Genomic DNA, 16,625 nt, shown 5'->3' with positions numbered 1-16,625 from the left:
TCTGAACAGAAACATTGCCCCCCTGGATGCTTTTGTATATCTCCCATCTCACCCTAAACCTATGCCCTCTAGTTTTAGACTCCCCAACCTTTGGGAAAAGATGTTGACTATTTAACTGATCTATGCCCCTCATTTTTTTATAGACCTCTATAAGATCACACCTAAGTCTCCTACACTCCAGGGAAAAAAGTCCCAGTCTATCCAGCCCCTCCTCATAACTCAAACCATCAAGTTCCAGTAGCACCCTAGTCAATCTTTTCTGCACTCTTTCTCATTTAATAATTTCCTTTCTATCATAGAGTGACCAGACTTGCACACAGTATTCCAAGTGTGGCCTTACTAATGTCTTGTACAACTTCAACAAGACGTCCCAACTCCTGTATTCAATGTTCTGACCGATGAAACCAAGCATGCCAAATGCCTTCTTCACCACTCTGTCCACCTGTGACTCCACTTTCAAGGAGCTATGAACCTGTACCCCGAGATCTCTTTGTTCTGTAGCTCTCCCCAACGCCCTACTGTTAACTAAGTCCTGCCCTGGTTCCATCTACCAAATGCATCACCTCACGTTTATCTGAATTAAACTCCATCTGCCATTCATCAGCCCACTGGCCCAATTGATCAAGATCCTGTTGCAATCGGAGATAACTTTCTTCACTGTCCTCTATGCCACCAATCTTGGTGTCATCTGCAAACTTACTAACCATGCCTCCTAAATTCTCATCCAAATCATTAATATAAATAACAAATAACAGTGGACCCAGCATTGATACCTGAGGCACACCGCTGGTCACAGGCCTCCAGTTTGAAAAACAACCCTCTCCAACCACCCTGTGTCTTCTGTCATCAAGCCAATTTTGTATCCATTTAGATACCTCACCCTGGACCCCGTGAGATTTAACTTTATGCACAAACCTACCATGCGGGACCTTGTCAAAGGCCTTGCTCAAGTCCATTTAGACAACATCAACTGCACTGCCCTCATCTACCTTCTTGGTTACCCCTTCAAAAAACTCAATCAAATTCGTGAGATATGATTTTCCACTCACAAAGCCATGCTGACTGTGCCTAATTAATCCTTGCCTCTCTAACTCCTGTAGATCCTGTCTCTTAGTATACCTTCTAACAATTTACCCACTATATACTCATCGGTCTGTAGTTCCCATCCTTTTCCCTGCAGCCCTTCTTAAACAAAGGCACAACATTTGCTACCCTCCAATCTTCAGGCACCTCACCTGTGACTGTCGATGATTCAAATATCTCTGCTACGGAACCCACAATTTCTTCCCTAGCCTCCCACAATGTGTTGGGATACATTTCATCAGGTCCTGGGGATTTATTTACCTTGTTGCGCTTTAAGACTTCCAGCACCTCTTTCTCTGTAATATGTACACTCATCGAGACATTACCATTTATTTCCCCAAGTTCCCTAACATCCATGCTTTTCTCAACAGTAAGCACCGATGAGAAATATTCATTTAAGATCTCACCCATCTCCCGTAGATCTGCACATAGATGATCTTGTTGATCCTTAAGAGGCCCTATTCTCTCCCTAGCTATTCTTTTGCCCTTTATGTATTTGTAGAAGATAATTTCTTAATGTGGAGTTTGCACTTTCTCCTCGTGTCTGCGTGGGTTTCTTCCGGGTGCTCCGGTTTCCTCCCACAGTCCAAAGATGTGCGGGTTAGGTTAATTGGCCATGCTAAAATTGCCCCTTAGTGTCCTGAGATGCGTAGGTTAGAGGGATTAGTGGGTAAAATATGTAGGGATATGGGGGTAGGGCCTGGGTGGGATTGTGGTCAGTGCAGACTCGATGGGCCGAATGGCCTCCTTCTGCACTGTAGGGTTTCTATGATTCTATGATGATTAATCCAGGGAATGAAACATGAATGCAGATTGGTTACTCACCCAGAGTTTTAGACTTGACAGCATAGCAACAAAACTACTGCAACACCATGCAATTCCTTCCATTTCTATGCCAACATTTTCCAGCCCTTCCCACTGGCGGGCTCTTCCAGTCCCACTGAAGGTGACCCCCGTGGCACGGTCAGCGAGCAATGTATATGGCCATTGACTTCAGTGGGACTACAGGATCCCACCAGTGGCCAATGACGCCCTGCCTCTGGCATTGCAAAACCCGCTGAGTGGGTGTGTGGGTGGGTGGGGAGGTGGGGTCAGGGGGTAGGGATTGTGGGACAAATCCCGGCCCTTGTCTCTCTGCCTCACAAAGAGATTCAGTGCTCATCACCGTCATTCAACGCAAGACATTTCAGAAGCAACTTGATAGACAAGGACACGAATCACTTCAGTAAGACTGACCTTTGCTTTCTAATTCTGCCTTTCTCTTTTTGGCCCAGATGTTGTAGTAATTTTCTGCCATAAGCTCTGTCATTGCCTAGGTTACAGATCAACAAGAACAAAAACAGAAGATTTCATTGGATTAATGACAAGTTTAAATGAAGACATGGGTTGAGGATTTAAAAGAAAGTGTTTACAGGTATGCGTAGCCAGAGAGGGGAGCTAAAAATATTGAGTAAGGCTGTCCTATCAAAACAGTGTGGAACTGTCTAACAAAGAATTGTTTTGTGGTTAAAATAAAATGTATTAATCAGAAGAACCACGGGGGGGCACAGTGATTAGCACTGCTGCCTCACAGCACGAGGGATTTGGGTTCAATTCCGGCCTCGGGTGACTATCTGTGTGGAGTTTGCACGTTCTCACCGTGTCTGCGTGGGTTTCATAGAATCATAGAATCCTACAGTGCAGAAGGAGGCCATTTGGCCCATCGAGTCTGCACTGATCACAATCCCACCCAGGTCCTATCCCCATAATCCCTTGCATTTATCCTAGCTAATCCCACTGACATTTAGGGATGATTTAGCATGGCCAATCCGCCTAACCCGCACATCTTTGAACTGTGGAAGGAAACCGGGACACCCAGAGGAAACCCACACAGACAGTGACCCAAGCCGGGAATTGAACCCTGTCCCTGGTGCTGTGAGGCAGCAGTGCTAACCACTGTGACACCGCGCCACCCATCAACGCCGCCCCGCCCCCTCCTCGGGTTTCCTCCGGATGCTCCGGTTTCCTCCCATAGTCCAAAGATGTGCAAGTTATATGGATTGGCCATGCTAAATTGCCCCTTACTGTCCCAAGATGTGTTGGTTAGGGGGATTAGTGGGGTAAATGCATAGAGTTACTGGGATTGGGCCTGGGTGGATGCTCTGTCGGAGAGTCGGTGCAAACCTGATGGGCCGAATAGCCTTCTTCTGCATTGCGGGAATTCTATGATTCTATTCTATGATTGCGGAAGTGTGAAACCATTAAGGGGACAGTTGTTAGATCCAGTTTGGCGTAGTTTAGAAATATGTTTCCACTTATTTTTATTCTTTTACAAAGAAAGTTGAATGGAAAGTAAATGGAGTTTGTTTTAAAGGAAACTTGTGAAAAGGCTCTCACAAAGCGTGTCATGCACCAAAGTGACTGTTTACATTATTCTGGATGGTGTTGTATCTGATTCTAGGTTTTAAAATTCAGAAAAATTAAAACACAGCACGAGATCTTCATTCCAGTATCTGCAGTTTTCACTCGACCTAACCACCATGAGTAGAAGGACAAGAAAATGGTTAACAACAGAAAATCCAAATAGTTAAATCTGGCAGCTCAAACTATTGGAACAGTGCTGCCAACAAGACAGGAACCAAAACATTGGAGCTGTGTTATACAGGTAGGGAGAATCGAGGCGTTTGAATTGTTTGTGGTTAATGAGGCCCTGTTATTCATATTTCAAAAGAGGGATCCACCCACTCATCTTCATTTAGCATTCCAATTTAACCCTCTTTGAAAGGCAATGGATGGATCCTCAACGTTGTCAATCTTCACCCCATGGCCAGTACGTTAAGCCAATTAGGCGGGCTGAGGAAGAGTGGGAGGATATGCAGCAAAAAAACACCCATTTCTGCGCTGTCTGATCTACAGGAACCTTGTTAAGATAAGACAGGAATATCATCAACAGCTTAATCTTGTTGTGACACCAATCTAAAATGATATTAGCAAGCGAGCGGCACAGTGGCACAATGATTAGCACTGCTGCCTCACAGTGCCAGGGACCCGGGTTCAATTCCGGCCTTGGGTGACTGTCTGTGTGGAGTTTGCATGTTCTCCCCGTGTTTCTTCTGGGTTCGCAGGCTTCATCCCACACTCCAAAGATGTGCAGGTCAGGTTGATTGGCCAGGCTGAATTGTTCCTTAGTGTCAGGGGGACTAACAGGGTAAATACGTAGGTTACAGGGATAGGGCTTGGGTGGGATTGTTGTCAGTGTAGGCTTGATGGGTCAAATGGCCGCCTCCTGCACTGTAGGGATTCTTTGATTATAAGTGTGAGCATATTCCATTTGAGATAAGTGGCGATTGTAAGTACGACAGTCAGTAATGGCACTTGCCACTGACTTCAAAGAAAGCTGCCCACAGGGATCCAGCAATCTCTCTGGCATGGATTTCCCCTGTCCTGACATCAATTTTAATCACACACTAATTGAAGGAAATCTCCAGGTGTCCTGTATCAATGGGATCACCAAGCAAGGTAAACAGCCAGTCACATTGAAGTATTCCCACAGACAGCAAACCAGGAAGTGAATTACCTGAATTTTTCATGTTGAATTAAACATTTACAGAGTAATTGAGAGGTAACCTGGGATCAGGGTGGAAACTGAAACGTCGCAAACTTTAAAATATAATTTTACCATAATGGACAAATCTGTTAGTCCACAAATATAACATTAGTTTCACAGGGACAGTGAGGCTGTTCAACAATAATTATGAACTTTGTACTCTGTTGAAAATCTGGTTACACCTCAAGGAACAAAATGTAATGTTTGCAAGGGTTTTTGTAGAGAGACTGGGGGCGAGATTTTCTCGCCCCAAGACCAGAAAGTCCCTCCCGAGGTCTACGGGCCTTTGCATGGTCCGTGTCCTGCCCGCTATGATTCCCGTGACGGGCAGGACGGGAAAATTCCACCCCAGAGGTATCGAATCAATGGTAGCAACTTCTGGATTTACTCAGAAGCTGCACATGTTGCCACTCCAAATGTTGCCACTCCAGATGTTGCCACTCCAGATGTTGCCACTCCAGATGTTGCCACTCCAGATGTTGCCACTCCAGGCGTTTTTGTCAATTTCGGAGAGATAAATGACAGAGATCACAAACAGTGCTGCCATCATTACTGCTGCAAAACCCAGGACAAACTGAATGAATTTCCCCGACAATCACTTAGGTAGTAGATTCTGGTTACCATTTTTAAAAGAAACTGCTTTTAACTCCAAAAGGAAAAACATCCTTCGAAGACAAGAGAGAGTTGATTTTCACTTTGAATGCTCACCGCTCCCATGGAGACAGAGGGAGGAATATTCCTGTCCCGCCCGCTACGGGAATCATTGAGGGGTGGGGGGGGGGTCGGTGAGGGAGCGTACCATGCAAAGGTCCGTTGATCTCGGGTGGGATTTTCCAGTTTTGGGGTGAGCGCGGCTGGAAATTCCCGCCCAGAGACATAAGGTGGCGGATTCCAAACCTTTACCCCAGCAGAAATGTACATTTAAGTCAGGACGGAATACTTCTCTTCCTGGTCTCCATGTTAACAATAACAATCTTCACTTCTCACGTACTGTTCTCCCTCTCCTCACCTCATCATTATCCCTCTCCTCAATGCAACTTCCCCCCACCATCCCTGCAAACTAAGGTCCCATTTTCTCCCCAAATTTCTTGAACATGCTTTCAATTCCCAGCCTAGTGTTGGTCCAGAAGGAACTCTTCCAGTGTAGACAATAAAAATATAACAAAACTTACTCCAACTTATAAATCAAAGAAAAGGTTTAATAATGGGATTACTATCTCAATGGAAACAAATTAAAACATGCTACCGTGCAAAGGGACCTGGGGGTCCTTGTGCATGAGACGCAAAAGCCCAGTCTGCAGGTACAACAGGTGATCAAGAAGGCAAATGGGATGTTGGCCTATATTGCGAAGGGGATAGAATATAAAAGCAGGGATGTCTTGATGCACCTGTACAGGGCATTGGTGAGGCCGCAGCTGGAATACTGTGTGCAGTATTGGTCCCCTTATATGAGGAAGGATATATTGGCATTGGAGGGAGTGCAGAGAAGGTTCACCAGGTTGATACCGGAGATGAGGGGTTTGGATTATGAGGAGAGGCTGAGGAGATTGGGTTTGTACTCGTTGGAGTTTAGAAGGATGAGGGGGGATCTTATGGAGACTTATAAGATAATGCGGGGGCTGGATAGGGTGGAGGCGGAGAGATTCTTTCCACTTAGCAAGGAAGTTAAAACTAGAGGACACAGCCTCAAAATAAAGGGGGGTCGGTTTAAGACAGAGTTGAGGAGGAACTTCTTCTCCCAGAGGGTGGTGAATCTCTGGAATTCTCTGCCCACTGAGGTGGTGGAGGCTACCTCGCTGAATATGTTTAAAGCGCGGATGGATGGATTCCTGATCGGTAAGGGAATTAAGGGTTATGGGGATCAGGCGGGTAAGTGGTACTGATCCACGTCAGATCAGCCATGATCTTATTGAATGGCGGGGCAGGCTCGAGGGGCTAGATGGCCTACTCCTGCTCCTATTTCTTATGTTCTTATGTTCTTAATGAAACCTCATTACACCAAACATGGGGCCTCACCCTAGGCCATTCCAAGCTCCCCACAATTCCCTACACGTTCTAATTTATACTGAGTCAGCTGATCATCACATCATTCTGTCATTGGTTACATGGTTTACTGGGTCAGCTGACCCTTACAACTTGTTACCATCGGTCACATTACAACAGATCTAATGTTGTCACTGGTTACATTTGAACACTGAGCTTTGCGGAACTTATCCAATCAAGTTTCTGCCCCTGCTGCTGTTCCAAAATGATTCTTATCGAAGTCATAAGTGGCATCCAATGTGACTAATCCTGTCTGCAACCTTTGACACAGCTGACCACACCATCCCCCTCCAGCGTCCCCCTCCTCTGTTATAATGCTGGATGAGACACTCCCCCTGGTTCCCCGCCCCCCCCCCCTTCCTATTTCTCATCTGCTTCTCCCTCTTGGCTACATTATCCGAAACCCGCCTTAGTTTTCACATACACATCAATCGTACCCGGCCAAGGGGTTTTCTTCCGGAAACTTCCTCATCGAGTCTCCAGTTTGAAAGTGATGGGGAAGGAATCCTGAATTGTAATGCCAAGTGCTGCCTCAGGTGAATGGAGTTATTTTTGAGGTGGTGTGTGGTGGGCGGTGTCCAGGGGGAAAGACAAGAGGAGGCTATGAGAAAGTACGATGAAATGTTACTCACTTGATTCTCTCTCGAGAGCAGAGCATTCGACAAGTCGACGGGAACCGGGGTGTATCCGCCTGTAGTCTGCAAGAAATTGGACAAAAAATTATCACAAGATAATTCCATTATAAATCTGACTAACTTACATTGAAGCACCTGTCCAATTATGACCAACAAGATATTTAGTAAAAATGCCTGAACTATGTCTGTTTTATAGCACTTGACATTGAAATATAGAATCCCGACAGAAGGCTGTGGAGGCCAGGTCACTGAGTGTGTCTAAGACAGAGATAGATCGGTTCTTGATTGGTAAGGGGATCAAAGGCGGGAGAATGAGGAGGAGAAACATATCAGTCACGACTGAATGGCGGAGCAGATTTGATGGACCAAATGGCCTAATTTTGCCCTATATCTTGTGGTCTTATGGTTGTGATTCTTGGACTGCCTACACCACAAGGAAACAACCATATGCAGCACCTTGGGGCCAGAGGAAGCAACAGGAATCCTCCTGCTTTCCTCCTGCAGTGATCGGTGAACTCCACAGCCCCCTTCACACTGCCCCCACACTCCCGAATCCATCTTCTCCTTCCAGCCAGCTGATTGTGGCTCTATCCTGTTATCCCGACAGTGCAGAAAGAGGCTATTCGGCCCATCAAGTTTGCACTGACTCTCCGGAAGAGCATCTTACTCAGGCCCACCCCTCCCGCCCTATCGCCGTAACCCTGCGCACTTAGCATGGCCAATCCACCTAACCCAGACATCTTTGAACTGTGGGAGGAAACCGGAGAACCTGGAGGAAACCCACGCAGACACGAGAAGAATGTGCAGACTCCGCATAGATAGTCACCCAGGGCCAGAATTGAACTCGGGTCTCTGGCGCTGTGAGACAGCAGTGCTAACCACTGTGCCACTGTGCTGCCCATCTTGGACATGTAATGGAGATGTTTTCAATGCAGCGAGATATAAAATGTCGTGGTATCTATATTTACAGGGAGATGGAGGGAGCAGACCGGAGACTTGAAACTGAACCTGCTGAGGCTGAGGACAAGGAGGTGTTGTCAAATTTAATGGCAGTACATCACCATGGACGGCATGGTAGCACAGTGGTTAGCACTGCTGCCTCACAGCGCCAGGGGCCTGGGTTCGATTCCCGGCTTGGGTCACTGTCTGTGTGGAGTCTGCACGTTCTCCCCGTGTCTGCGTGGGTTTCCTCCGGGTGCTCCGGTTTCCTCCCACACTCCAAAGATGTGCGGGTTAGGTGGATTGGCCATGCTAAATTGCCCTTTAATGTCAGGGAGACTATCAGGGTAAATGCATAGGGTTATCGGGATAGGGCCAGGGGGGTTGGTGCAGCCTCGATGGGCTGAATGGCCTCCTTCTGCACTGTAGGGATTCTATGATTCTATGACTACCATTGGTTTATTCCATTTTCCATGAGACGGGTGGCCAATCTAACTGGCTGGTCGGGCAGGTGACAGTGAGTCAATGCTGGGGATGGTTCCAGGCATTTGGGAAGGAGAGAAGGTCACTGCGATAACAGGATAGAGCCACAATCAGCTGGCTGGAAGGAGAAGATGGATTCGGGAGTGTGGGGGCAGTGTGAAGGGGGCTGTGGAGTTCACCGATCACTGCAGGAGGAAAGCAGGAGGATTCCTGTTGCTTCCTCTGGCCCCAAGATGCTGCATATGGTTGTTTCCTTGTGGTGTCGGCAGTCCAAGAATCACAACCAAGATATAGGGCAGAATTAGGCCATTCGATCCATCAAATCTGCTCAGCCATTCAATCATCGCTGATATGTTTCTCCTCCTCATTCTCCTGCCTTTGATCCCCTTACCAATCAAGAACAGATCTATCTCTGTCTTCGACACACTCAAAGACTTGGCCTCCACAGCCTTCTGTGGCAGTGAATTCCATAGATTCACCATCCTCTGGTTGAAGACACTCCTCCTTATCCCAGCATCAATAAATTTAAATTGGGCTCCCAATTGCAATATGTTAATGAAATTTCCTGCTTCTTCACCTGGTGACATTCCCTGTTATACAAAAGACCAAACAGGGCTGATGTCACATTCTCAATTTCTTTCACATCCCACCTGTCGCAGGAGTTTAACATGGAGGGCCCGATTTTACCATTTTCATTCTAAGTGATGAATCTGGGCGTAATGCAGATCCGATTTAGAAATCTGCTTTCAGGCGCCCCCATACGCTCTCAGCCATCCCCAGTCCCATTCGCACTGTGGGCGGGGGTTAGCGCAGCCGAAACGATCAGAGCTCTGAACTGCGCATGTGCACTTGGAAATAAATTTGAAAAAGCGCGCCCGTGTCAGATCGCTCCCAGACCGCAGAAAGCGGAGAAAGTGGCCCGGGAGTGACAAGCGGGAGCGATGGCCCCACAGACATCACTGTCCCCCTTATCAACCCCCCCCACTACCCACACACATCCCTGTCCCCCTTATCCACCCCCCTCCCCACTACCCACACACATCATTGTCCCCCTTATCAACCCACCCCCATTACCCACACACATCACTGTCCCCCTAATCCACCCCCACCACTACCCAGACACATCACTGTCCCCCTCATCCACCCCCCCACTACCCACACACATCACTGTCCCCCTTATCAACCCCCCCCACTACCCACACACATCCCTGTCCCCCTTATCCACCCCCCCACTAACCACACACATCACTGTCCCCCTCATCCACCCCCCCACTACCCACACACATTACTGTCCCCCTTATCCACCCCCCCCACTACCCACACACATCACTGTCCCCCTCATCCACCCCCCCACTACCCACACACATCACTGTCCCCCTTATTCACACCCCCCACTACCCACACACATCACTGTCCCCCTTATCCACCCCCACCGCTACCCACACACATCACTGTCCCCCTTATCAACTCACCCCACTACCCACACACATCACTGTCCACCTCATCCAACCCCCCACTACCCACACACATCCCTGTCCCCCTTATCCACCCCCCCACTACCCACACACATCACTGTCCCCCTCATCCAACCCCCCACTACCCACACACATCCCTGTCCCCCTTATCCAACCCCCCACTACCCACACACATCACTGTCCCCCTTATCCACCCCCCCCACTACCCACACACATCACTGTCCCCCTTATCAACTCACCCCACTACCCACACACATCCCTGTCCCCCTTATCCACCCCCCCACTACCCACACACATCCCTGTTCCCCTTATCCACCCTCCCACTACCCACACACATCACTGTCCCCCTTATCCAACCCCCCCCGACTACCCACACACATCACTGTCCCCCTTATCCACCCCCCTCCCCACACACATCACTGTCCCCCTTATCCACCACCCACTACCCACACACATCACTGTCCCCCTTATCCGCCGCCCCCACTACCGACACACATCACTGTCCCCCTTATTCACACCCCCCACTATCCAGACAGATCGCCACCTCTGCCCCCCCTCCCCACTGATCGCCCGCAGAGTGGCAGCGGACCCCGCTGCCCCCCCCACCAGAGATCCATCTGCCCCCCTACACCAGTGAGCGATCGGGCCTAACCCCCTCCGACAATGATCTAGCCTCACTCCCCCCCCCACCCCCAGAGAATCTCTGGAGTAGAATAGACAGTATTACAGTTGATAAGGAGGATGTGCAGGATATTCTGGAGGGTCTGAAAATAGATAAATCCCCTGGTCCGGATGGGATTTATCCAAGGATTCTCTGGGAGGCAAGAGAAGTGATTGCAGAGCCTCTGGCTCTGATCTTCAGGTCGTCGTTGGCCTCTGGTATAGTACCAGAAGATTGGAGGTTAGCGAATGTTGTCCCATTGTTTAAGAAGGGGAACAGAGACTTCCCCGGGAATTATAGACCGGTGAGTCTCACTTCTGTTGTCGGCAAGATGTTGGAAAAAATTATAAGGGATAGGATTTATAGTTATTTGGAGAGTAATGAATTGATAGGTGATAGTCAGCATGGTTTTGTGGCAGGTAGGTCGTGCCTTACTAACCTTATTGAGTTTTTTGAGAAAGTGACCAAGGAGGTGGATGGGGGCAAGGCAGTGGACGTGGTATATATGGATTTTAGTAAGGCGTTTGATAAGGTTCACCATGGTAGGCTTCTGCAGAAAATGCAGATGTATGGGATTGGGGGTGATCTAGGAAATTGGATCAGGAATTGGCTAGCGGATAGGAAACAGAGGGTGGTGGTTGATAGTAAATATTCATCATGGAGTGCGGTTACAAGTGGCGTACCTCAGGGATCTGTTTTGGGGCCACTGCTGTTTGTAATATTTATTAATGATCTGGATGAGGGTATAGTTGGGTGGATTAGCAAATTTGCTGATGACACCAAAGTCGGTGGTGTGGTAGACAGTGAGGAAGGGTGGCGTAGTTTGCAGGAAGACTTAGACAGGTTGCAAAGTTGGGCCGAGAGGTGGCGGATGGAGTTTAATGCGGAGAAGTGTGAGGTAATTCACTTTGGTAGGAATAACAGATGTGTTGAGTATAGGGCTAACGGGAGGACTTTGAATAGTGTGGAGGAGCAGAGGGATCTAGGTGTATGTGTGCATAGATCCCTGAAAGTTGGGAATCAAGTAGATAAGGTTGTTAAGAAGGCATATGGTGTCTTGGCGTTTATTGGTAGGGGGATTGAATTTAGGAGTCGTAGCGTTATGTTGCAACTGTACACAACTCTGGTGCGGCCGCACTTGGAGTACTGTGTGCAGTTCTGGTCCCCACATTACAGGAAGGATGTGGAGGCTTTGGAGAGGGTGCAGAGGAGGTTTACCAGGATGTTGCCTGGTATGGAGGGGAGATCCTATGAGGAGAGGCTGAGGGATTTGGGATTGTTTTCGCTGGAAAGGCGGCGGCTAAGAGGGGATCTTATTGAAACATATAAGATGATTAGAGGTTTAGATAGGGTGGATAGTGATAGCCTTTTTCCTCTGATGGAGAAATCCAGCACGAGGGGGCATGGCTTTAAATTGAGGGGGGGTAGTTATAGAACCGATGTCAGGGGTAGGTTCTTTACCCAGAGGGTGGTGAGGGATTGGAATGCCCTGCCAGCATCAGTTGTAAATGCGCCTAGTTTGGGGGCGTTTAAGAGATCCGTAGATAGGTTCATGGACGAAAAGAAATTGGTTTAGGTTGGAGGGTCACAGTTTTTTTTTTAACTGGTCGGTGCAACATCGTGGGCCGAAGGGCCTGTTCTGCGCTGTAATGTTCTATGTTCTATGTATGTTCACTCACACCCCCCCCCCCCCGACAACGATCTAGCCTCACTCCCCCCCCCCCCCCCCGCCTCCCAGAGAATGATCTGGCCTCACCGCCCCCCCCCCAGACAATGATCTAGCCTCACTCCCCCCTCCCAGAGAATGATCTGGCCTCACTACCCCCCCCCCCCCTCCAAAGGAACATCCGCCTCCTCCTCCCTCCCCACCAGACAACGATCGGCCTCTCCCCCCCCCCCCCCCCCCCGGCCCCGCCAGACATACATCTGACCTGCCTCCTCCTCCTCTCCCCCCCCAACCAGAGAACGATCTGACCCGCCTCCCCCCTACCACTGATCTGAGTCAGGGAGCCATTGGAAACACTGAACTCGCTCTTCAGAAGCTGGAGTGTCCGATTCAGACTTTTATTTAGCAGGTCCATTACGACACGGTTCCGGATTGGTAAACACGGTGGTAAAGGGAGAAATGCTGATAGAGTTGGGCGGGCAGTTCATTAATTCAATTTAAATGCATGCAAATGCATTTAAATCGTCGTTGCGCCCGTTTTGGGCACGAAGCGGATCGCCGCCATTCCCGGGTTTCAGTAAAGTGCCAATCTGCGCGGACGCGGGTGTGGATCGCGATAGTGGCCTCTCACCCGACTTTACCATGTTTTTGCGATGGTAAAATAGGGCCTGGAGTCTCATAGATCGGAAAAGTTTGGGAAAACATTGAAGAAGGATAAATTGAAATCATATTATAGAAGCCCCTCATTTTAGATTTACTATAATAAGTAGATGAGGTTAAGGTCATTATAAAGTGCCTTATAGTGAGAATTCACAATGTGCCTGGAACAATATATGCAAAGGTATTATAAACTGTATAACACAAATTTGGGCAAGAGAATGACTCCTTTCGTCAATTAAAATTCGCAGATGTTAGCAGTAGTCTTGGATACTGGATTTACATGGGTTAGGTTTCCAAGGTAACAGCGAAGGAACCTTCAGGTGCAATGAGCTAATGAACTCCTAATCGTGTTGACAGGTGGAACGTTATTGGCTAAGGTAACAATGTGTAATATTGTAATTGGACCCTCCAGTTTGGATGACGAGCTGCCGGGGAATTGAAGTGTTCAGAAGAGTAAATTAATCCTACGTTTGTAATTTTAGGTCAGAGATGATAGATGGAACTCACCGGCTATTCTCTCTCCTGATGCACACATTAGCAAACACAACTTCTTTTCATCCTTTAACTACATGCTGTCTTTTGTAGTCTATGTATTGGTTGAGTGAGATCGACTGAGTACAAGACATCCCAGTGGGACATCTCAGAAAATTCCTCTTATAAACATTATTGCACATTAATTCAGCAAGATAACTGATATGCAGTAATAAATCAGTGCAGAGCACAGGCCCACTGGCTGGCTCTGCACTGATTTATTACTGCATATCAGTTCAAATAAACTAGGGATGAACTGAAGGGCAGTATGGTGGCACAGTGGTTAGCACTGCTGCCTCACCACTCCAGGGACCCAGGTTCAATTCCCAGCTTGGGTCACTGTCTGTGCGGAATTCGCACATTCTCCCCATGTCTGTGTGGGTTTCTTCTGGGTGCTCCGGTTTCCTCCCACAGTCCAAAGATGTGCTGGTTAGGTGCATTGGCCATGCTAAATTGCCCCTTAGTGTCCTGGGATGTGTAGATTAGAAGGATTAGCAGGGTGAATATATGAGGTTACGGGGATAGGGCCTGGGTGGGATTGTGATCGGTGCAGACTCAATGGGCCGAATGGCCCTCCTTCTGAATGTAGGGTTTCTATGATTCTACTCTATGAATGCCTGATGCAGGCCAAACACTGAAACGGTATCTGACAATTTGAGTTAAACAAGAGGTAGCTCCAAGAGGTTTATCTGTAATCCACCGTAAGAAAGTCATGGGGACAGATTCAGGAGATTGAGTTTTACTCTACCTGAGAAACCCTGCGCATTTTCTCGCTTTCCAGGTGCTGCATCATGGCCTCACTTTCTTTCGTCCTCTCAATGTTCCAATTCAGAGCCAGAATCACTCGGAAGGATTCCTTGGCCGGCCAGCGATAAAACTCCTTTTCCTGCATTTAAAGAATTGTTTACATCATCTATTTAAGATCACATCAGCGAATGAATCTTGAACATTGGGACATTTCCCATAAATATGTATCACATTTTCAAGACTCAAAGAATGGGACAAAGAACAAAGCACAAAGAAAAATACAGCATAGGAACAGTCCTTTTGGCCCTCCAAGCCTGTGCCAATCATGATGCCTGCCTAAACTAAAACCGTATGCACTTACAAAGTCCGTATCCTTCCATTCCCATCCAATTCATGTATTCATCTCGTTACCCCTTAAATGTTGCAATCGTACCTCTTCCACTACCTCCCAGGCAGCACGTTCCAAACATTCACCACCCTCTGTGCAATCTCCTCGCATATCTCCTCTAAAATTTTCCCCCTGCACCTTAAACCTATGCCCCCGAGTACTTGACTTTTCTACCCTAGGAAAGAGCATTTGACTATCCACTCTGTCCATGACACTCATAATCTTGTAAACCTCTATCAGGTCATCCCTCAACCTTCGTCATTTCCAGTGAGAACAAGCTGAGTTTATCCAACCTCTCCTCACAGCTAATACCCTCCAGACCAGGCAACATCCTGGTAAACCTCTTCTGTACCCCCCTCCAAGGCATCCACACTCTTCTGGTAGTGTGGTGACCAGAACTGTACACAATATTCTAAATGAGGCTTATGGAGTTCAGAATTTGCTTAGAGTTTTATTATATTTGATGGTTACAGTATTCTATCGCAGGAGAAACACAGACAGTATTTTTACTCAGTAAACATTAGAACATCGCAATTGTGAATCACGTATTATATTAAATATTATATAATTGCTGTCACAATACAGTTGACTAACCACAGACACATTGTAGAAAGCAATCATTTCATGTGACCAAGCTTCAGACTCTGAACAGCTAGCCAATCAACAACGGGGGTGGTTTGATTGACAAGCCGATAACATCAAGTTAAAAACTCTCAAGGTCAAAACAAACATTAAAAGATTTATTTGAAAAGACTTAATAACTTTTGAAAACTTATGTTAGGAAGTACAGAGGGACCTTGGGGTGCATGTCCAAAGATCCCGGAAGGCAGCAGGAAAAGTAGACAAGGTCAAGAAGGCATATGGGATACTTAGAGTCAGGGAGTCATAGAGATTTACAGCATGGAAACAGGCCCTTCGGCCCAATTTGTCTATGCCGCCCTTTTTTTTTTAAACCCCTAAACAAATCCCAATTGCCCGCATTTGGCCCATATCCCTCTATACCCATCGTACCCATGTAACTGTCTAAATGCTTTTTAAAAAACAAAATTGTATCCGCCTCTACTACTGCCTCTGGCAACTTGTTCCAGGCCCTCACCACCTTCTGTGTGAACAAATTGCCCCTCTGGACTCTTTTGTATCTCTCCCCTCTCACCTTAAACCTATGCCCTCTAGTTTTAGACTCCCCTACCTTTGGGAAAAGATATTGACTATCTAGTTGATCTGTGCCCCTCATTATTTTATAGACCTCTATAAGATCACTCCTCAGCCTTCCACATTCCAGAGAAAAAAGTCCCAATCTATCCAGCCTCCCTTTATAACCCAATCCATCAAGTCCCGGTAGCAGCCTAGTAAATCTTTTCTGCACTCTTTCTAGTTTAATAATATCCTTTCTATAATAGGGTGACCAGAACTGTACACAGTATTCCAAGTGTGGTCTTGTACAACTTCAACAAGACATCCCAACTCCTGTATTCAATGTTCTGACCAATACTTGCCTTTATTAAGTGAGGCACAGAATATAAGAGCATTCTGATGCCACTATAAAATACTTGCTATGCCACAGCTAGAGCACTGTGTGAAGTTCTGGTCACCACACTATCGGGTGCAGCTGTGATATATAAAATATTTTCAGATGGATTCAGTGACCACTTCCTTGGTGAATCATAGCCATGTCAAACACTATTCATACCAGGTAGGAAAAGTACTCCCTTAAGATCCTTGTTGTGT

The 16,625-nt window shown here is 47.3% G+C and overlaps 1 protein-coding gene across 3 annotated transcripts in view; it reads right to left on the bottom strand.

Moving 5' to 3' along the window:
* The window catches only part of ryr3 (ryanodine receptor 3), a 371,169-nt gene that overhangs the window by 135,807 nt on the left and 218,737 nt on the right, over window positions 1–16,625 (bottom strand). For all 3 annotated transcript variants that reach the window (XM_078233298.1, XM_078233296.1, XM_078233297.1), the window contains 3 exons: window positions 14,511–14,648; window positions 7,345–7,410; window positions 2,320–2,395 (listed from right to left, as the gene is read on the bottom strand). In XM_078233298.1, the coding sequence (XP_078089424.1) occupies window positions 2,320–2,395; window positions 7,345–7,410; window positions 14,511–14,648 (280 nt within the window). The remainder of the gene's footprint in view (window positions 1–2,319; window positions 2,396–7,344; window positions 7,411–14,510; window positions 14,649–16,625) is intronic.

This window comes from Mustelus asterias, chromosome 18, assembly GCF_964213995.1.
Source record: "Mustelus asterias chromosome 18, sMusAst1.hap1.1, whole genome shotgun sequence".
Lineage (NCBI taxonomy): Eukaryota > Metazoa > Chordata > Chondrichthyes > Carcharhiniformes > Triakidae > Mustelus > Mustelus asterias.
The sequence above is the reverse complement of the archived record's forward strand: the minus strand, read 5'-3'. Positions and strand labels throughout refer to the sequence as shown.